The sequence below is a fragment of the Mesoplodon densirostris genome, chromosome 8 (assembly GCF_025265405.1).
Source record: "Mesoplodon densirostris isolate mMesDen1 chromosome 8, mMesDen1 primary haplotype, whole genome shotgun sequence".
Lineage (NCBI taxonomy): Eukaryota > Metazoa > Chordata > Mammalia > Artiodactyla > Ziphiidae > Mesoplodon > Mesoplodon densirostris.
The window spans coordinates 16,180,599-16,204,364 of NC_082668.1; the positions used below are offsets into that span (position 1 = coordinate 16,180,599).

General features: G+C 41.4%; 1 protein-coding gene across 1 annotated transcript in view; it reads right to left on the bottom strand.

Annotated features, from left to right (window-relative positions):
* Positions 1-23,766, bottom strand: part of SGPP2 (sphingosine-1-phosphate phosphatase 2) — a 131,631-nt gene that overhangs the window by 20,966 nt on the left and 86,899 nt on the right. Inside the window, exon 4 of the mRNA XM_060107348.1 lies at positions 20,949-21,038. Coding sequence (XP_059963331.1) covers positions 20,949-21,038 — 90 coding nt within the window. The remainder of the gene's footprint in view (positions 1-20,948; positions 21,039-23,766) is intronic.

Here is a 23,766-nt window from a genome sequence, read left to right on the forward strand (position 1 = left end):
GAGCCATGGCCGCTAAGCCTGCGCATCCGGAGCCTGTGCTCCGCAGCGGGAGAGGCCACAAAAGGGAGAGGCCCGCGTACCACAAAAAAAAAAAAAAAAAAGAAAAAAAAAAGAAATGCAAGTACCCAGTCAATGAAGAATTATCATTCATCACAGCAAAGTCTAGAAACTTCCTTCTCTTCTAGGAAATCCTTATGTAAATAATAATGGAGCTCAAATATTTCTTTATTAGTTCATTCAATAGTTATCACATGCTATTATTTTTGATTGGTTATTACACATCAAAAAATATACTAGGTAGAAAAATAGAAGAGATTAAAAAAAATACTAGGAGGGCTTCCCTGGTGGTGCAGTGGTTGAGAGTCCACCTGACGATGCAGGGGACACGGGTTCGTGCCCCGGTCCGGGAAGATCCCACATGCCGCAGAGCGGCTGGGCCCGTGAGTCATGGCCACTGAGCCTGCACGTCCGGAGCCTGTGCTCCACAACGGGAGAGGCCACGACAGTGAGAGGCCCCCGTACCGAAAAAAAAAAAATACTAGGATAGAGGAAGAATAAGATATAGTGTCCGTCCATTAAATAAAAATAACTTATTGTTTTTGTCAAAAGCAATTCAGGCTCACTATTAAAACTGCACTTCTGAGTCTTCTGTCCATAACCAACTCCTCTTCCCACACACATAATTTTACAACTAATGGCACAATACTGGAACCTGTTTTTCATAGACTATATGTCATACACATCTTTTTGTGACTACAGAACTACATTATTTTAATGGCTATATCACATTCCACTCTATGGAAATACCAAACTTAACTCCATCTGATTGGTGGACGTTTATTCTCATTGTTTGCTACTAAATGCATTAATGAACACCCTTGGAGGGGCAGTATAGAATGTTAATTAAAAGCATGGATTCTGGGGGAAGGGTAAACTGGGACAAAGTGAGAGAGTGGCATGGACATATATACACTACCAAATGTAACATAGATAGCTAGTGGGAAGCAGCCGCATAGCACAGGGAGATCAGCTTGGTGCTTTGTGACCACGTAGAGGGGTGGGATAGGAAGGGTGGGAGGGAGGGAGATGCAAGAGGGAAGAGATATGGGGATATATGTATATGTATACCTGATTCACTTTGTTATAAAGCAGAAACTAACACACCATTGTAAAGCAATTATACTCCAATAAAGATGTTAAAAAAAAAAAAAGCATGGATTCTCAAGTCAGACTGCTTAGTTTTAAATCTCAGTTCAGTCTCTTACCAACTGTATAACCTTGGTCAGTTTATTTAACCTCATCTGTAAGACTGGAATAACAGTAGTACCTCCCTCATAGGGTCACTGTTAATTACCCTGATGAGGTAGTTAATACATGTAGAGCACTTGGAATGGTGCATAGCAGATCGTAAGTGCTTTATAAATGTTTGCTATTATTTTTACTTTTATACCTGTGCAATTATATGCATTAGGGAAATGGGCTAAGAGCCTAGAAGGCTCTGAATGTACACTTTAGATCTTAATACAGTCTACAAAGTGCCCTCCAAAAAGCTTATACCAATGGTTTATCCATAACTTTGAAAACAGACATCCTTGCTTGGCAGGTATGAGATCTGGAAACTCACTGCCAGTCTGACCAAACTGGCTACATTGATTTAAGTGTATACCATGGGCAAACGGAAATGGCAAGATTCCAGTTCAGGGACATTGGAGGAAATGACATGGAGCATTCTAAGCCCAGCAAAATGAAAGTGAAACAAAGACATTTCCAGGGAAACGAAAACTGAGAAATTCATTACCAGCAGAACCACGCTAAAAGAAACACTGAGTAGAGTAATTTAGGCAGAGGGAATGAGACACCAGATGGAAGAACAAAACTGTAGGAAGGAATGAGGAACAACAGAAGGGATAAATATGTGGATGAACTTAAATATATATTAAGTATACAACAATAAAAATAAGTCCTTGAGGGCTTTAAATATTTGTAGAACTAAATTTTATTTAATAACCCACTCTTCCCAGGAAGTGATAAAGTTACTAATTTGCATTTGACGCTCATAAATCAAGGATACATGTTGTAATTCTTGGGGACCGCTAAAAGAACTGTAAAGACTTTATAACAAGTTAATAGAGGAGGGAAAAAGGGAGAGTTAAAATACTTGATTAATACAAAAGAAGGCAAAAAAGAGATAAAGAAGAACAGGTGGGGAAAAGTTAACAAAGCAATATAGCAGATTTAAATCCAAATATATCAGATTATATTAAGTGATAATAGACTATATACACCAGTTAAAAAGCAAAGCTGTCAAACTAAATTAAAAAACAAAACCCAACTACATACTGCTCATGAGAATCACAGTGCAAATATTAGGATACAGAAAAGGCAAAAAGTAAAAGGATGGAACATGCTTTGCAAATGCTCACCAAAACAAAGCTGGTGTTGCGATATTAACATTAGACAAAGTAGGCTTTGAGACAAGAAACATTGCTAGTGACAAAAAGGACATTCCATACTGGTAAAAGGGCTAACCTATCAAAGAGACAACCATTTAGAAATTGTATGTATCAAATAATATAGCTTCAAAATATTTCAAAATATGTGAAGGAAAAATTGACAGACTAAAAGAAGAAATAGACAAATTCACAACCACAGTGAGTGATTTTTATATACCTCTCTCAGCAATGCAAAGAACAAGCAGGAAAAAAAAAAATCAATGAGGATACAGGACTTCAAAAAGTACAGTTTAAAAAATGACCTGACATATAAAACACCATATGCAGCAATTACACAAAATACAACCATATGTGGGGAAATAAAGTAAATCTCAACAAATTTCAAGAAATGGAAATCATATAGTGTACCATTTCTGATTAAAGGGAAATTAGGCTAGAAATAAAATTTAAAACAATAATTAGAAAATTCCCAAATATTTAAAATTTAAGTAATATACTTCTAAGTGAACCTTGGGGGAAATTAGGGAATATTTTCAAATAAATGACAATGAAAAATAATTCGTTAGTACTTGTACGATGCAACTAAACATATTTTTAGAGGTAAATGTAGAGCCTTAAATGATATATTGGAAAAGAAGGAGGACTAAAAATCAATGATTAAGAATCTACTTCAAATATACTAGAAAGATAACAGCAAAGTAATGCTGAAAGAAGGATGACAATAATAAAGAACAAAAATTAATACATGTACAATGGAGAAAATTAACAAAACCAAAAGTTGATTATTTAAAAAGACTAAAATTGATAAGCCCCTATAAAATGGATCAACAAAGAATATAGAATCAAGAATGAAAAAACAGAAATCATTACAGATCCTACAAAGATAATAAAGAGGGCCTCCCTGGTGGCGCAGTGGTTGAGAGTCCGCCTGCCGATGCAGGGGATACGGGTTCGTGCCCCGGTCTGGGAGGATCCCATATGCCGCGGAGCGGCTGGGCCCGTGAGCCATGGCCGCTGAGCCTGCGCATCCGGAGCCTGTGCTCCGCAACGGGAGAGGCCACAACAGTGAGAGGCCCGCGTACGGAAAAAAAAAAAAAAAAAAAAAAAAAAAAAAAGATAATAAAGAGACTTATAAACACCATTATGGCAATTAATTTGACAACTGAGATAAAATGGACAAATTCCTAGAAAAACATAACATGTAGAGAAAACAGAAAATTTGAATAGTTTTATATATATATGAAATATATCAATATAATTAAAAGCCTTTTCTCAAAAATAACTCTTCCAGATCTAATTGGGCTACTGATGAATTCTTCCAAAGATTAAAAAGAAAAAAAAAGTATACAAATTCTTCTAAAAATAGAAAAAGAGGAAAATAGTTCCCAAATCAGTTTATGAGGTCAGCCTAAACTTAATACTAAAATCCACAAGAAAAAGATATCACACACCAATCTCACTCATGAATATAGTTATAAAAATCTATAAAAATCATGTTAGGAGAAAGTGAATTCAGTGATATAAAAAAAGGTAATATATAATGACCAAGTTGAGTTTATTCCAGAAATGCAAAGTTAGTGTAATAATCAAAAATCAATCAGAATAAATCATAACATTAATAAAATAAAGAAGAAAAATCATAAGATCATCTCAAGAGATGCAAAAAATCATTTAATAAAATTCAATACCATTTAGGATAAAAAAAAAAAACCCAAAACTCATAGCAAATTAGGAATAAAAGTAAACTTTCTAATGCTGATAAATGGTACCAACAAAAAAAATCTACAGTTAACGTCATCCTTAAGGATGAAATATAAAACACTTTCTCCCTGAGTTTAGAAACAAGGATAACCACATCATCATTTCTATTCAGTATCATAATGGAGATCTAAGCCCATGGGATGAGGCAAACAAGGGAAATAAATATTGGGGAAGGAGTAAATTTGGCATTGTTCACCAGTTGCATAATTGTGTTAAGTAGAAAATCCAGGGCTTCCCTGGTGGCGCAGTGGTGGAGAGTCTGCCTACCAATGCAGGGGATGCAGGTTCGTGCCCCGGTCTGGGAAGACCCCACGTGCCGTGAAGCGGCTGGGCCCATGAGCCATGGCTGCTGAGCGTGTGCGTCCGGAGCCTGTGCTCTGCAATGGGAGAGGCCCCAACAGTGAGAGGCCCGCGTACCGCAACAACAACAACAAAAAAGAAAATCCAAAAGAATATACAAGCAATTAATGGAATTAATAACTGAATTTGCTAAAATCACTGGATATGTCAATGTATAAAAATCAATTGTATTGGGCTTCCCTGGTGGCGCAGTGGTTGAGAGTCCGCCTGCTGATTCAGGGGACACGGGTTCATGCCCCAGTCCGGGAAGATCCCACATGCCACGGAGCGGCTGGGCCCGTGAGCCATGGCCACTGAGCCTGCATGTCCGGAGCCTGTGCTCTGCAACGGGAGAGCCCACAACAGTGAGAGACCCGCGTACCGGAAAAAAAAAAAAAAAAAATCAATTGTATTTATATATATATGGGCTAATCAGAAATAGAATAATTAGAAAATGAAACAAATGCAATTTTCAGCAACAAGCCTACCAACACCTAGGAATAAATCTAATATATTATACGCAATACCTCTACACAGTAAACTAAAACATTACTGAGATAACTAAAGATCTAAGTAGAGGAATGTACTATGCCAATGAATTGAAAACCTCAATATTGCAAAAGATGCCAATTTTCCCAAGTTGATCTATAGAGTCAATATAATCCCAATAAAAAGTCTAGCATTGGGGCTTCCCTGGTGGCACAGTGGTTAAGAATCCACCTGCCAATGCAGGGGACACGGGTTCGAGCCCTGGTCCGTGGAGAAGATCTCACATGCTGCAGAGCAACTAAGCCTGTGTGCTACAACTACTGAGCCTGCGTTCTAGAGCCCTCGAGCCACAACTACTGAAGCCCATGCTCTGCAACAAGAGAAGCCACCGTAATGAGAAATCCGCAACGAAGAGTAGCCCCTGCTCGCCTCAACTAGAGAAAACCTGCGCACAGCAATGAAGACCCAATGCGGCTAAAAATAAAATAAATTAATTTTTAAAAAAGTCTATCATTGGAGAAAATGACAAGCAGATTCCAAAATTCGTAGGGAAATCCAAAGGGCCAAGAATAGCAAAAATAATTTTGAAGAGCAAAGTTGGAGGACTTTTACTAGCTGACATCAAGACTTATCACAAGAGGGAATGTAAAATGATACAGCCACTATGGAGAACAGTATGGAGGTTCCTTAAAAAACTAAAAATAGAACTACCATATGACCCAGGAATCCCATTACTGGGCATATACCCTGAGAAAACCTTAATTCAAAACAAGACATGTACCACAATGTTCACTGCAGCACTATTTACAGTAGTCAGGACATAGAAGCAACCTAAGTGTCCATCGACAGATGAATGGATTAAGAAGATGTGGCATATATATACAATGGAATATTACTCAGACATAAAAGGAAATGAAATTGAACTATTTGTAGTGAGGTGGATGGACCTAGAGTCTGTCATACAGAGTGAAGTAAGTCAGAAAGAGAAAAACAAATACCATATGCTAACACATATATATGGAATCTAAAAAAGAAAAAAAAAAGGTTCTGATGAACCTAGGGGCAGGACAAGAATAAAGACACAGACATAGAGAATGGACTTGAAGACACGGGGAGAGGGAAGGGTAAGCTGGGACGAAGTGAGAGAATAGCATTGACATATACACACTACCAAATGTAAAATAGATAGCTAGTGGGAAGCAGCCGCATAACACAGGGAGATCAGCTAGGTACTTTGTGACCACCTAGAGGGGTGGGATAGGGAGGGTGGGAGGGAGACGCAAGAGGGAAGGGATATGGGGATATATGTATATGTATAGCTGATCCACTTTGCTATACAGCAGAAATAGCACATTGTAAATCAATTATACTCCAATAAAGATGTTTAAAAAAAAAAGACTTATTACAAACCTACAATAAATAAGAGAGTGTTATTGGCATGAAGATAGACCAGTAAACTAATGGAAAAGAATAGAGACTGTATGTACATATTAATATATATAAAGAGTGTATAGTCACTTGATTTATGACAAAGTTGTTATTTCAGTTGGTGGAAAAAAGACTATCTAAATTTTCAATAAATAATGCTGAGTATATTAGGTATTCCTATAGAATATAAGTGGATCACAAAATCAACTCCAAGTAGATTGTAGATCTAAATAAGTCAAGCAAAATAATAAAACTTTTCAAACTAAGAGAATATCTTCACAACCTTCTGGTAGGCAAAAATACCTTAAACAGGACACAATAAGTTATAAACACAGGTAAAGATTGATAACTGGAGTATGTTAAAATTAAGAACTTCTGTTCACTTAAAGATGCCACCAATAGAATAAAAAGGCAAGGCAGAAAATGCGGAAAGAAATTCTCAATACATACATCTGACCAGTGACTCACCAATAAATCAGTAAAGAGAAGACAAAGACAATCCAATAAAAAATGGTCAAAGATAAACAGGCACCTCACCAAAGAGGTGATCAGTAAACATGAAAAGGGGCTGAATGCCATTATTCATCAGAGAAATCAAAATAAAAGCACACAGAGATACTACTACACACCCACTAGAATGGCTAAAATGAAAATGACTAACGTTAGAAAGGGCTGGCAAGGATGTGGAGACCTGGAAATCTCATATACTACTGGCAGGAGCATAAACTGGTACAATTCTTCAGAAAACACAACTGGACATCTGAAGACTGAACATACCTTATGATCCAGCAATTTCACTTCTACATTCATATTCAACAGTAAAACACACATATGTGCTCTAAAAGGCACATTAAAGAAAGTTTTGCATCATTCATAATAGCCTCAAACTGGAAACAACACAAATATCCATCAGTAATAAAAGAGACAAGTAAAATGTGGTATAGTTCTATGATTTAATACTATACAAGAATAAAAATTAATGAACTAAAGCGACATACAATATGGGTGAATATGACAAACAAAATAATAAGAGAAGCCCAGGGCTGAAGAAAATATACGGTATAATTCCATTTATGCGAAGTTCAACTAATGTATGGTGTCAGAGACCTGGGGAGTGGGTACTTTGGGGGAGATGCAGAGTAAAGGGCACGAGGACTTCTGAGGTACTGGTAATGCTATATTTACAGTAACCTGGGTGGTGATTCCTTGGGCGTGCTTACTGATCTCTCCTTATCCTCTAGGTACGACTTACACACCTATACCCAAGAACTAGGGAGCAGGTTTTCTATTTATAAAATTCTCAGGTCCATTAGGAACTGAAGAATTTCCTCTCCATCCCTGGCTACATCAGCAACACATTTATAAAATGAAATGTGTGAAACACTGAAGCAGCATGTCTTCAGATACTCTTCTCCTAAGAACTGGTCCCTCAAAGAGCCTCAAAGCTTCACGCTGCAGACCACTGTTCCAGGGTCCCTTTTTACATGTCAAGACACCTGCCACATTCAACTCTGGGAGTTCTAGAAGCTCCAAAATGGAGCATCCGTGCCTGAGCAGCATTTACTTTTGCATGCCACTTTCTATTAAATTTTTCACAAGTTTATTCTTATAGGCAAAACAAAATAATGCTGAAAAAGAACATTAGACATGTGATCTTGCCTGGTCTCCTATAGTGAATGCAATATTCAGACTAATGGCTGAATCTTGTCAAATCTGACTCAATAAAGTACAAAGAAATAAAAAAGACTGAATTTATGAACAGATAACAGATGATATCCATTACAATCCACTCCACATTTACTGTGAACTTACTGTCAGACACTCTGTTGGGAACTCTGGGGCAAACAAAGGTGAAGAAAATAAGATTCTTAGCCTCAAGGCACTCACAATCTAATGGGAAGACAGACATGAATATAACCAATCATACGCTTATATTATAGCCTGCTCTTACTGATATGAAAGTGATATTTCTACATTAAAATGTTAGGTGACCTAAGGGACTTTGAATGAAAATCTCTCAAGTGTCCTTTTATCTACTGGAATAGAAATATTTGTATTTAATGTTAAAAGAAACAAATGTCAGGAAATTCACATTCTTGCTTTTTCTGTTGGTAAAATGTCATAGTTTTCCCTAGGATGCTCACTTCTAGGAAATTATCCTAAGCAGAGTTTCCCACAGTATACTTAGAAGAAACCAGATGACAATGGGAAAAGGGATCCCAAAGCACAATGGAAATTTTCAACTAGCACCCTGTGTCCATTCCTGCCTCCCCCTGAACTTGAGATGTGGGAAAGATAAAAAACTACATTCCCTTGGCTCCTCTGGAAATCAGGTTCCACCATTTAGATGCATTCTTGCAGAATTTGGAAAGTGGAAAAGAGGTGGAGGCTACCTTCCTCCTGCTGTTCCTGGGATCCTGCAACATCACAGGAAGGTGAGTTGCAGCAATAGGTTGGGGAATCCAGCTCCTGGTTTTCTAGAGGCAAAGTCGGGTCACAGAGGCTCCAGTCTAGCATCTGCTCATTTGGTTGGTGAGTGCCCAGAGGGGAAGACCGTGAGCACGGTGGTGACAAGTCGCACAAGCAGCACTTCGACTTCTGGGTGACAGGGAGAGCAGTGGGCTCTCCCTGCTCATCAAGCCCTTCCAACATTCTGTAAGCACCATATTTCCTGTATTAAATTCCACTTTGCTTAACATACCTAGAGTTGATTCTATTTCCTACTCTAATGTAGAATCTTGGGCTTTTGTTGTTTTTAAATAAAATTCTGTTGTTTAATTAGCATTTATCAAGCATCCATCAGTAGTTGCTAGGGAGGAGTCCAGAAACATACAAAGCAGGAAAAAGAAAACATTTGAAATTCAGAAATCTCCAAGGGAATAATAAAGAGTTGGCCAGAGACCTACAGTGCATTTTAAAGTAAGCACTCAGAATTTCCTGGACTGGATTAAATGGGATAGAACCTTGGGTGAGCAACATTATACTGGTTTCTTTGATTTCAAATGTTTAAGAACCTTTATATACTACTGTGTATTAGGTTGAGGAGGGGCAGAACCCTTGTCACAGACTGCTTGAGGAATCCTTTTATTTTCACCAGGGAATCTCATGGGACAGCTGTTTTCAGGAGCGTTGTGCAAAATGCACCAGAGAGAAATACCCTGCTTTTCTCACTCAGTGATATATTGGAGCAGATTTTTGTGTTACATTTTTTTTTTTTCCTTAAAATTGGAGTCTTGGGCTTCCCTGGTGGCGCAGTGGTTGAGAGTCCGCCTGCCGATGCAGGGGGCACGGGTTGGTGCCCCGGTCCGGGAAGATCCCACATGCCACGGAGCGGCTGGGCCCGTGAGCCATGGCCGCTGAGCCTGCGTGTCCGGAGCCTGTGCTCCGCAACAGGAGAGGTCACAACAGTGAGAGGCCCGCGTACCACAAAAAAAAAAAAAAAAAAAATTGGGGTCTTTTTAGCCTTTATTTTTCTACAAGTTGTATTTCTCTCCCTCTCCCCAGACCCCTCTGCCTTTTCTTATATTTAAGAGTATAATTTAATTTTTAAATTTACATACACTAAAATTCGTTGTTTTCATTTACAGTTCTATGAGTTTCGACAAATATATAGACTTAGGTAACAACCACGACCATCAGGATATAGAACAATGGCATCATCACCCCCAAAACTCTTTCGCTGGTCCTTTCCAGGCAAGCCTTGCCACCACCGTAACTCCAGGCAACCACTGATATTTTCTCCATCACCACAATTTTGCCTTTTCCTGACATAATATAAATTAATCATATAATATGTAGCCTTTTGATTCTGGCTTCTTTCACTTAGCATAATTCAAAAGAGAACATCATATATATATGAATATATATAAAATATATATATAATAAAGAAGGAAAGCCTGCCTTTTTCAGCAACACTGATGGACCTTACAGGCATTTATGCTAAGTGAAATAAGTCAGACAGAGAAAGACAAATACTATATGATCTCACTTATAAGTGAAATCTAAAAAAGCCAAACTCATAGCAATAGCAGAATGGTGGTTGCCTGAGGCTGGGAGGTGGGGATAATGGGGAGATGTTGATCAAAGGGTACAAACTTCTAGCTATAAGGTGAATAAGTTCTGGGGAATCTAATGAACAGCATCATGTCTATAATTAACAAACTGTATTATACTGTATTATACAATTGAAAGTTGTAAGAGAGTAGATCTTAAATGTTATCACCACCAAAAAAAAAAAAAAAAGAGGTAATTATGTGAGGGGCTAGGGGTGCTAATTAACTTTTTTGTGGTTACCATTCTCCAATATATATGTATACCTAATTATCATATTATACACCTTAAACTTACATATGTTCTATATCAATAATATCTCAATAAACTTATAAGAAAAAACAAGACAGGACCATCCAACATATTACATGAAACAGTAGTTTGTTCCTCATTATTGTGGAGTATAATCCATCGTGTGGATGTACCAAGGTCTGTTAATCAGTTTACCGGTTGAAAGGCATCTGCACTGTTTCCAATTTTTAGACGTTATAAACAAAACTGCTATTATCAATAAATATTTAATTACATAATGTTCAACAGCTGAATATTGTTCCATATCCTGATATACAATTAATTCAATCTGGCAGTTCCTTATTGTTGCACATTTAGTTGTTTTCCATGTTTTACTGTTTTAAATAACACTCTAACCTTATTCAAATGTATGTATTTGTTCAATTGTTCTTCAGGAGAAATTCTCAAAGAATTCCTGGGTCAAACGGTAGGCATCATACATTTTACTGCTTTTGATACATATTACATGAAAAAGTCCCTTAGGAGAATATCCCATTACTCAATCCCTTATCAACATCGATTGCCGTCTTTTAATTTTTTACCCATCTCACAGGCAAAAATTTTAAAATGACATCTCATTTTTATTTGTACTTGTTTTATGACTTTTTTTTATATCCCTGTAAATACAGGTGGAATTGGCTCCTTATATTTATTGGACATTTTTATTTTTTCTTTCGGGAACTGCCTGTTCCTGTCTGTTTGTATGCTGGGCTTTTGCTTTATTATATTAATCCTTTGCCTGTCGCTTAATATATATTTTTTTATATACAGAAGCTTTTAAAAAATGGATGTAATCAGCTCTTCTAATCTTTTCTTTTGTGAATTATCACATTTAATATCATGCCTAGAAAGGTCTTTCTCTATTTTATGTTTACATAAATATTCACTTATATTAATTTTTCCAAGTGTTTGTTTGGAAAAACAGCATGAAGAATATAGGAGGCTTCCTGGCTGAGGCAGACAAAAAGTCACTTCACCCCAGCACGTTGGGTTTGCTTCTGCCTTCATGGCTTTGAACTACTGATATTAAATATGCAGGATTCTTCTTTTCTAAGGGGTTCATCTGCCTTCTGAAGAAGGTGAATAGTTTATGAAACTAGATTGAATTTTCTTCCTATGATTGGATTTGGTTCAGAAATACAGTTTTATTCTCTGGTTTCAGTGGTTAGTTGAATCATGGCAAAGCATTTCATATCCCTTTCTCTTTGTTCCACTAGTAGGACAAAGTAGTAATGACTTAGAGAGCTGAAATGAAAATAAAGTGCCAGTGCATGCCAATATTTTCAGGAATGTCACAGCAACAGTGAGCATTTATGGCAGAAATTTGTGTATAAATTTCCCCAAGGGGCCAAAGAATTTTTTTTAAAAAATCATGTAAATAAATGGGAAGGTATGATTCATTTTTTTTTTTTTTTTTCTTTTTGCGGTATGCGGGCCTCTCACTGTTGTGGCCTCTCCCGTTGCGGAGCACAGGCTCCGGATGCGCAGGCCCAGCGGCCATGGCTCACGGGCCCAGCCGCTCCGCGGCATATGGGATCCTCCCAGATCGGGGCACGAACCCGTATCCCCTGCATCGGCAGGCGGACTCTCAACCACTGCGCCACCAGGGAGGCCCTATGATTCATTTTACAAACGTTGATTTCACAAACAAATTTTGAAGACAGTGCTTTTTCCATTAAGAGAGGCATACAATTACAAGATGGAAAGAAGCCAGATCCCCAACTGACCCACCAGTCTGGACCACTCTGGTTTCTGGTGTGAGAAATACATTTAATTTTCTTTAAAAAAAAAAAAGAGGAACACGATTATAAGCTTACAGAAAAACCTCACCCTTCAATGAGACTGTAACACACTATATGATCCAAAAAGCAATAACCTAGGAAAAGAAAGAAAAATGGAGACTGGCTTCTACAGAAGGTTTAATCTGATCCCTTACTCTTATTTTAGTAGTAAATGGGACTCATGTAGAACACAAATACAACCCATGGTAGTGCTGCATCTCAAATCTGTACTCTGTATCTGAATGTGCTTGTTTTTCATGAGTAGTTGGGAAAAGTGAATGCATTCTCAATACAATCTAGACCTTAAGCATTTACCTGAGCTCCCTCTTCAGCAATCTGGGCTGTACAGGTACTTTGGTGTCATTCTCACTGAGGTAAACTACCTGCTTCCCCATCACCACCTCACCTGCCCAACTCAGCCTCAAGGGACCATCTCTGTAGCTGCAGGCCTAGTCCATTTGGCTAGGCTGCCCAGACACTGGTTCCCCTGCCCCATCAGACTAACTGTTGGTTGTCACACTCTGTCAGGCCTGACAACACATCCTACTGGAGCAGCTTCTGAGGCTCCAGGCCACAGAATGTTAGAGGTCAACAATTGCAGGAGGAAGGACATAAGTAGCTTCTGGTCTGAGGCAAACTGGCCCAGGACCAGACTGTGCCTGCTTCAGCCCTTTAGGGCTTGGCCCACTGCCCCTAGGGACCTGTGAACTCTGCGTGATTCTGGTGCTTTGACCAACTTCTATCTTTGTGTATCTTCTGTGGGCGGTACTCAAGGCTCAGTCCAGCTCCCCGTCCTAGATTTAGGGCATTTCCAGTAGTCGATGCACCTCACACTTACACAACAGGTGGAAAAAGTTACCCCAACTGTGGCTTTTTAGACGGCACTGAGAAAGGAGATAAAAAATTAATTTGCCTATGTTTGTTGTTAGGAATACAAACCATGAGCAGTTCTTGCTGGAAACTGTGCAAAGTCCTAATTTTGGTTCAATTAATATAGAAGCATAAAGTGCCTTCAGTCTCCCTTTGTATCGTCCTAACAAATGGCTGTCTGAACTCCTCGTGCGGTGGTTTGATTAATGGCAATTTATTTTGTCTTAAACACACACACACAACAACAACAACTTTAAAAACAAGAGGGCAAGAGTGTTCTACCATGAGTACTTATTACTTTTGAATCCAGAAATAATCCTCTATTTTAATGAAAGGGTAAAAATATTTCTCTCCAAGGTAAAGAGAAAAGAATGTGTATAATATTGTGGTGACTGATGCCTAGAAGCACAACCAAATTCCCTTTTTATCTCAGTAACTAACTCACCCAACAGGGTATAACAAAGTAGATCTTTGTAGGGTGTAATTTATATTACAATTCGCTTTCTCTCTATGTTAAGTAAGGCAGTTTGAAGTAAGTTTTTTTTTTTAAAGTAGTTTCAAAGAACTTGAAAAAACACACCCAAAATGCTCTAGTCCAAAGCCAGAACATAGTTTTGTATGGTCTGCAGATAATTGAATATTTGAGAAACCTTTTCAACATTCTCCAACTCTAACCAAAACTAAAGCAATATTTAGGGGGAAAAAATGAGTAAGCAAATAAAACCTAATATCTATGTAATTATTCACAGATCAAGCAATTTAGGGACAATAAAATAGAACGGCATCTCAGCTAACTCAAGTTTAAAATAATGGAACTATTCACTAACCTATCAACAACAACAACAATTCTGGCTAATTTTACTGCTCATATATTAGGGATGATTGCATTATCAGTTAAAAGACTTAAAATCAATTCCGTATAAGTTGAGTTATTTCAGGTTTCACAAACACAGTACGATCAGCCTTCTTGATTTTCTCTAGTCCTCCTTTCCCCACAAACATAACGCCCCATTTTTGAGTCTTTCAAACAGTAGGAAAATGCAATGATGTCAATGTACAAAGTATGTCACTGGTGCTTTGCCTGCCGTCTTCTGGCAACAGATGCATTTTATTTTGGAGAAGAGGCCCTCTCACACGCCAGTACTAACCCTAACCGTCACTGCCAAACAGCCCCTGTTCACATAGGCTGGCTTCTGGCCCAGCTTGTCCAATCACAATCCCCTGCAACCCCTTGGACAGTGTTTGGTACAGCAAGAGACTCATAATCCAGGCCAGGCCAATGAAAGTCTCCACTAGAATATTCTCAGGAGTAACGCAGAAAGAATTTAAGCCTTGGGTCTAGCATCAGAGAGAGGGCAGCCCAAGAGGATGGATCCACCATGTAGAGAGATATAGAAATGACCTAGGGGGCTTCCCTGGTGGCACAGTGGTTAAGAATCTGCCTGCCAATGCAAGGGACATGGGTTCAAGCCCTGGCCTGGGAAGATCCCACTTGCCACAGGGCAACTAAGCCCATGCGCCACAACTATTGAGCCTGAGCTCTAGAGCCCGCAAGCCACAACTACTGAGGCCACGTGCCACAACTACTGAAGCCTGCATGCCTACAGCCCGTGCTCCGCAACAAGAGAAGCCATGACAATGAGAAGCCCGCGCACCGCAACTAAGACCCAACACAGCCATAAAGAAAAGAAAAGGGGCTTCCCTGGTAGCACAGTGGTTGAGAGTCCGCCTGCCGATGCAGGGGACACGGGTTCGTGCCCCGGTCCGGGAAGATCCCACATGCCGTGGAGCGGCTGGGCCCGTGAGCCATGGCCGCTGGGCCTATGCGTCCGGAGCCTGTGCTCCACAACAGGAGAGGCCACAACAGTGAGAGGCCCACATACTGGAAAAAAAAAAAGAAAAGAAAAGAAAGAACCTAGGGAAAGAGTGGCGGAGACTTGCAATAGAGATCTAGACCCAGAGTCCCACACTCCCAGTGGCCACCTGCACCTCTGCCCTTCCTACAGTGTGGTTATAAAAACCAGTGTATGGGCTTCCCTGGTGGCGCAGTGGTTGAGAGTCCGCCTGCCGATGCAGGGGATACGGGTTCGTGCCCTGGTCCGGGAGGATCCCACGTGCCGCAGAGCGGCTGGGCCCGTGAGCCATGGCCGCTGAGCCTGCGTGTCCGGAGCCTGTGCTCCACAACGGGAGAGGCCACAACAGTGAGAGGCCCGCGTACCGCCAAAAAAAGAAAAAAAAAAACAAAAAACAGTGTATTTCCTTTCCAGCTTCAACAAGTTTGTGCTGGTTTCTGTTATTTGCATTCAAGGCATCCTGACTCATGCACAAGGTAACCACTTGAGTTTGGGCATTCTCAATCATGGTGAACTTACTTACTGGGTTGTTTTTCCAGTTCCTGTTCTTTGGGCACTGCCTTTGCAGCCCACAGGGGTGGCTTCTGGGGCCCTGTCTCTGCTCTGCAACCCTGCCTCCCTGTCAGGCTCCCATGCCCAAGGGTAACGCCCAGTCCAATCAAAGTTTCATCTCTGAGAGTGAAGGTCTGCATCTGAGAGAGAAGTTGTTAGGATCTGCGTTCTGTGCACCGTGGCACTCTGCAGGGAGAGGAAGACACGTACGAAGCTTAGTTGTTCGGCCCCATCTGTGTTGGATCCCACGGGCTACCCCACCTTTCCAGGCCATTCTACCCTCTCCCCTGACCCTTCAGCTGGCTGTAATTGGTTTACTTTTCAAACCAAGGGAACATGAAATTATACACCAAAAAATTATCTCTGTAAATCGTTGGTTAGGATGCTTATTACTATGGGAAATGTACAATTTCAATAAAAATCAGCTTGGGCAAAAAGGAACAGCCAGCCTAGAGGTAGTGTGGCCCCAGGTATGGTACAAGAATGTCATCAGGGCCCCTGTGTTTTATTTCCATGTTTTGCCATAAACAGTGCTGACTTCTCTCAAAGGTCGATTCCCCCAAAGGCCCCAGTTGGGGCTACCTGTGTTGTTCCTCAGGAGATGGAGAAACGTTTCCATGCATGGAAGAGCATCATCAGATTTGGAAATAGTATCCTGGCAGTGGTGTAAGAAAAGCTTTAAGACATCTTTAAGAGTCAGAACTAATTTGACTTGATGACTCCCTGACTGATGGGTGTGGGAAGAGGAGAGCTAGCATAGCGCCCAGGTTTCTCCCTTGGGCGTCCTGGTAGATAGAAGCAATGCCAGAGCTGGTTTGGCCGGATGGTGACACCACGTGCGGGTTCAATGCCTCCCCATGCTTCACTCAGACGTGCCCAGGAGTCAGCCAGAGCCTGTCCAGAAGGCTGATCTCACAGCAAACCACTCACCTTTGACAAGAGAGATTTCTTAACAGGCGAGATAAGCAAATGACTGCTTCTCTGTGAACTGTTCTTCCTCTTTATGCACGGAGAACCATTTATATGAAGCTGGCAGCCACCTTAATGACTCAGTGTGCTGTGAGCCTCCCAGCTGGGTGCAATTAGAGCCATTCACGCTGTGGACACAGTGGCTGCCTATACAGCACCTGTCCCCACTTTCCTTTCACCTTCCAACTCTTATTTTGTCCAGGCTTGTGCCCTGGCCCAGCTCTAAGGGACAGTCTAATAGATGGTTCTCAACCCTGGCTGCACATTGAAATCAACTGAGGAACTTTGAAAAAACACCAACGCCTAGGACTGTATCTTTTATTGTGGTAAAAACCCCACATAGCATAAAATTTACCATCTTAACCGTTTTAAAGTGTACAGTTCAGTGGTATTAGGTACATTTACATTGTTGGACAACATCACCACTGTCCACCTCCAGAACTTTTTCATCTTCCCAAACTGAAACTCTGTACCCGTTAAATGATAACTCCTCATCCCCCCTCCCCTCAGGTTCTGGGAACCACCTTCTATTGTCTGTCTTTATGAATATAAGCACAATCATAGAGCATTTGTCTTTGGTGATGGGTTTATTTCACTTAGCGTGATGTCTTCACGTTTCTTCCATGCTGTAGTGTGTGTCAGAATTTCCTTCCTTTTCAAGGTTGAGTAATATTCCACTGTATGTATCTATCACATGTTATTTATCCATTCGTCCATCAATGGACACTTGGGTTGCTTCTACATTTTGGCTACTGTGAATAATGCTGCTGCTATGATCGTAGATGTCCAAACATCCCCAAATATTTTCTTTAAAGTTTTCCATGGGATTTGAATGTGCAGCCAAGGTTGAGAACCACCAGTGTGTGGCAGTCCCTAGAGAATGTGAAGAGTCTAGAGGAGAGGCACGCCACTTCAGTTGGCCTGATCCAAGCTGTTCCATGCTAATTATAATACTTATCACAGCCAGCAATCAGTAGCTCATACATCTGTCTCCATCAATAGATTCGGACACCTGGGAGGGTGAGGTAGGTTTTGTTCACCTCAGTATCTTCTAGATCTAGCTCCAAGCCTGTCACCCTGCAGAAGCTTATTCTTTTTTTAATTTAATTTTATTTATTTATTTATGGCTGTGTTGGGTCTTCGTTTCTGTGCAAGGGCTTTCTCTAGTTGTGGCAAGTGGGGGCCACTCTTCATCGTGGTGCGCAGGCCTCTCACTATCGCGGCCTCTCTTATTGCGGAGCACAGGCTCCAGACGCGCAGGCTCAGCAATTGTGGCTCACGGGGCCAATTGCTCCGCGGCATGTGGGCTCTTCCCAGACCAGGGCTCGAACCCGTGTCCCCTGCATTGGCAGGCAGATTCTCAACCACTGCGCCACCAGGGAAGCCCCCAGAAGCTTATTAAGTTGCTGCTAAAAAAAGACAACCAATCCATAATTCAACTCCGTCGTTCTATTAAAAGGAACCATTCCCCTTTGCTACTAGAAATTATGTACCATTCTACCCTGGGCCATGTCTTTGGCTCTGGAGCCTGACTCAGACCTGGGCCTGAGTCAGGGTTTCAGATCTTTTGTTTTTTTTTTAATTAAAAAAAAATTTTTTTTAATTTTTTAAAAATTTGTTGTTTTTCTTTTAAATTGTTGTTTTTTAAAAAATTTGTTTTAAATTTTTTAAAATTTGTTTTTGTTTTTGGCCATGCTGTGCAGCATGTGGGATCTTAGTTCCCTGACCAGGGATCAAACCCACACCCCTGCTTTAGAAGCGTGGAGTCTTAACCACTAGATCATCAGGGAAGTCCAGGGTCTCAGGTCTTTATGAGACAAAATTATACGTGTGAAGGAGTCCTGCACGGCAATGGTGGAGCAGGATGGGGGTGGGAGGCATAGTTGCTACTGCCCCTTGTTCCAGTTTTTTTTTGGAACGGATGCTCCAAAATGAGTGGTGGGACCCATTCCTTGCATCTCAAAGAGAGGTCTAAACGATCTCCCCCACAAATCTGTGCTTCCCTACCCCCTAACCCACTTTTAAAACTAAAGACAGACACGTAGCTGGATTTTTATTGAGGTGGGTTTTCTGTGCCCTCTATTCATGTCTGCAGCTCCACATTCTCATGTTTACTTTGGTTTTAATTTTAACCTGAGTTCCTAAGATCGCTTTTTATTAAAACCAATGGAAATTAAAAAGTAGCCCCAGATAAAAGAAATACTCAAACACCCGAGAGGGTTCTGCTTCATTCCATATTTAAGTCTGTGGACATATTTGGAGAGAACCCTTTATAATGAGGAGCAGCGGTGTAGCAAATTGAGAATGCTCTTTCCCCTTTCCCCTTAAGTCTCAGAAGCCATGAGACACACTGTGCAAGGGGACGGGAACAGCAGGGACGTGTCTTGGTAGGTAGATAATAAGGCTGACCCCTAACTGCTCCCGTCGTATTTTCAAAATCTGGGCCCCCTTGCACCGGGCAGCACTCCAGGATCAGGGTAGGGCAAAACCAGCAAGGTCACACAAATGCAGAACTTTACTGCAGGCTGCGATATTTTGTTCATCATGGAAAGTTTCTGCATTGATTTTGATTTTTTAAGTGTCGCGTGAAAATCATTTCTTTTGATTCTGGAGTTGTTCGGCATCCCTTCAATTTCCTGCCTGACTTGCCTCACCCTGGGTCCAGCCCTGACTCCACTCACGTCCCCGCTTTCCTTGGAGTTATAATTTGTTTTTGTTTTGTTTTGCGGTACGTGGGCCTCTCACTGTTGTGGCCTCTCCCGTTGCGGAGCACAGGCTCTGGACGCGCAGACTCAGCGGCCATGGCTCACGGGCCCAGCCGCTCCGCGGCATGTGGGGTCTTCCCGGACCGGGGCACGAACCCGTGTCCCCTGCATCGGCAGGCGGACTCTCAACCACTGCGCCACCAGGGAAGCCCTAATTTGTTTTTTTCTTAAGAGGAAAGCATGATGTTGCTCTCTGAATCTCATGCAGCCACAAACGTCTTTCTCCGGGTTTACTTCCTCCCTGTTTTCTTCTGTCCATTTCGACAAACTCTCTCCCTAAATCTGTTCACCTCACCTCTGCGGCTTCTGCCGTTCCACACCTCCCCCCACCTTTCCCAGGATGACCAACATCAGGGTACCAGGAAGAGAAACAAGAGGGCCAGTGAAGGCCGGCCTTTCCCTCTGAGGTCTGTTTTTTTTTTTTTTTTTTTCGGTACGCGGGCCTCTCACTGTTGTGGCCTCTCCCGTTGCGGAGCACAGGCTCCGGACGCGCAGGCTCAGTGGCCATGGCTCACGGGCCCAGCCGCTCCGCGGCATGTGGGATCTTCCCGGACCGGGGCACGAACCCGTGACCCCTGCATCGGCAGGCAGACTCTCAACCACTGCACCACCAGGGAAGCTCCCTCTGAGGTCTTTTGCTAACATAATTTTTCAGCTTCACATGAAGAGTAACACAATAAGCAAGGACCTAGTCCTTTTTAAAGAAAACTTTCTTGCAGCAATTATGATGATAAATAGTGCCCTTGGTAAACCATGGCCAGCATTATGCTCTGGAACTCCAAGGTAGCTGGCTGCAACACTAGGAAATAGAACTGAGTAATTTTAACTGTGCTAACTATGGAAGCCCTGAAAAAAATTCCTAATATGGTAAAAACATGGACAGCTCTTTAAATGCAAACCCAGTATGGAAGGAAGCAAGCTCATGATTTTGGGCTCTTTTGACCTGGTGGGACTCCTACCCTGCAAGGGCAGCTGAGACCCCCAAATTTCACACCCACATCTTCGAGGACCAAGTGGAGAACTTCATCCATCACTCACATCCCTGACCCTGGGTGTTTTTCTGCACCTCGTGTTGCATCATCAGTGAACCAGCATGTAAACAAACTACCTGAATCTTTGTTACCATTCTAGCCAATCTTCAAAGTCATGAGGGTCTAGCCCAGTTCAGCCTCCTTCAGATCATCTTAATGATTCATTACTATTATTATACATGTGCCATATGATAATAATTCCTTAATTCATTGGCCTGATGGGAAATATAATTACATATGCAAATAACTTAATAAACACATACTAGTCACACTCCTATTCAGATAATCACTCCAAGACCTGCCCACAAAGGCTTACCAGTACTGTGTGCATCCCAGTGTAAAGTCTGCTGAGACTCACCAACGTGGAAAACACCACAGCCATCATCAGTCCCAAAACAAAGGGATACTGCAGGGGGAGAAGAGAAAACAAGGACATTAGGTCAGGTTCAGACACATACAATTTGATGCTGTGGAAGGGAACAGGATTTCTGATCCCGTAACACCTAGTCTCAATCTCATATTCCTTAGGCCAGCAGTCTGATGATCGAAAATCACTTGAAAAATGGGAAAATTAAGGAAAGAGAAAGGGAAGGTGCCTAGGAATATAGTTTTGGAAGGAAGTCTCACAACATATTGACATGCAAATAAGACACAGCAGAAAACTTGACCTTAGCTATTGTGCTACAAGTTTTAATGGAGTAAATAATGTTTTATTTCTACCTATTTTTAGATGAAAACTTATGAAATATACAGTATTTCCAAGAGGCAAGGTAGATAGACAGTTCTGTAATTTGGAAGTCCAACTAGCTACTTCCCCATCATGTGCTGTGATGATAAAGCTTGGCGACAATCAGCTTCTTGAGGAAGCCTGGGAACAATGGCCGCATGTTAAGACTGGGCATATTTCTGTACAGATGTCAAGGCAAGAGTCCAGACTTCACTGAATCTTGACATTTGCTCGTGAGTAATGCAAACAGCTGGAGGAATCTGGCTAACGACGAGTCATATAAAGAACACACAAGGGCTTCCCTGGTGGCGCAGTGGTTGAGAGTCCGCCTGCCGATGCAGGGGACGCGGGTTCGTGTCCCGGTCTGGGAGGATCCCACGTGCCGCAGAGCGGCTGGGCCCGTGAGCCGTGGCTGCTGAGCCTGCGCGTCCGGAGCCTGTGCTCTGCAACGGGAGAGGCCACAATAGTGAGAGGCCCGCGTACCGCAAAAAAAAAAAAAAAAAAAAAAAGAACACACAAATATTCTGCTTATGAGCTAGACACAGAGCTATAATCCAGTTGCTTCAAGTACTAACGTCTGTGGTCTTAAGGATAAATTAAAGATGATAGAGAACTGTCTGTATTATGTGAAGTGATTTATGGTCACTATCTCATGTATCTTCACACAACCGTATGAAATAGGTTCTATTACTAGCCCAGTCCACAAATGAGGAAACCCTTAACCTTGATAGTAAGTTGCATTAGTATTGAACTTTAGCACAAAGATGCTTGCCCATCCATCACCCCTCACAACAGGAGCCGGGGCTCAGAGATGTGCAATGACTTGCCCAAGGTCACACAGCCAGTAGTGACACAGTCCGAACCAGAAGCCACATCTTCTGAGTACAAGCCCAGCATGTTCTTTCCAATGCAACATCTGAGTATAATAACACAGGGTTGTGCATCTTTTCTTAAGATTTATCATTAACTGGGTCTCTGATTTTAATCGAAAAAGTGTTGAAAATTAATGAGTTAATGCATTCAGAATTTAGAGGTTGGTATTCGCCTGAACACATATTTATATAAATAAACCCATTTTTAGAGCTACTCATGAGTAAATAACCCCAAAAGCTGAATATATTTATTATTAAAAGTTAAATAGGAAAGAAGTGCATAACAACTCAGGCCTTAAGAAAACTATTGTGGGACTTCCCTGGCGGTACAGTGATTAAGACTCCGCACTTCCACTGCAGGGGGCACAGGTTTGATCCCTGGTTGGGGAATTAAGATCCCACATGCCGAGCGGTGTGGCCAAAAAAATAAAAAGAAAAAGAAAAAAGAAAGGAAAAGAAAACCGTTTCATCACATAAGCTGTAAAGACATTTTTAAGAAGATTCAGGTGGCCTTAAAATAGCATATAAATGATTGTTGTTGCTTTCCTACAGTCAGAGCCACTTGTTGCTTTTTTCCTAAGAGAAGCATGTTCACAGGCTTCTCTGGATGCTGACAGCAGCCCAATGGGGGTCAGTGTTGGGCCCACTATGTCCTTCTGGGGCAGATGGCACGAGATATGACATAGCTCAGAAGTCTGCATTCAATTAATTCCGATAGTACGGGGGAGCTCAGACATTGTTTGATCCTGGCATGATATTTAAGTTACAAAAAAAGATTATACCTAGTTGGATATAATACTATACTTGTCCCTTTCCCATTTAGGAAACTGAGATCTGACCCCAGGTGACCAGGTAGAGGACCAGGTAGAGCCAGGACCTGACACTAATCTTATCCTCTTCCAGTCACATCAGGCTGACACCCCATTTCTTTTTCTTTTTTTTTTTTTTGTGGTACGCGGGCCTCTCACTGTTGTGGCCTCTCCTGTTGCGGAGCACAGGCTCCGGACGCGCAGGCTCAGCGGCCACGGCTCACGGGCCCAGCCGCTCCGCGGCATGTGGGATCTTCCCGGACCAGGGCACGAACCCACGTCCCCTGCATCGGCAGGCGGACTCTCAACCACTGCGCCACCAGGGAAGCCCTGACACCCCATTTCTGTACAACCTGGAACATGGAACATCCCTGGGTTTCTGGTGTAGAGGGACAGGAGAAGCAATACTGTCATTTACATACAAGACTGCTAGAGTTAATGAAATCTAAATTTTCCAACGGGTAAAAGGTAAAATTTCTGAAATTAAGCACAAAATTAGAGCAAGAGTTCTCAGAAAGGAAAAATAAATCTTCATTGCAGTAATAATATAACTTTTAAAAGGTCTTACTATAATTGGCATTTAAGCAGATATTAAGTGACATTCTTCTCTTTTCAACATTTATTAATCTCCTGTCATTTAGACAGCTTTCTAGAAAGTATGGAATGATTATTTCTAACGGTTGAGCCCCTGAAAAAGGCAGAGACATCTTTGGGGGCTAATTTGGG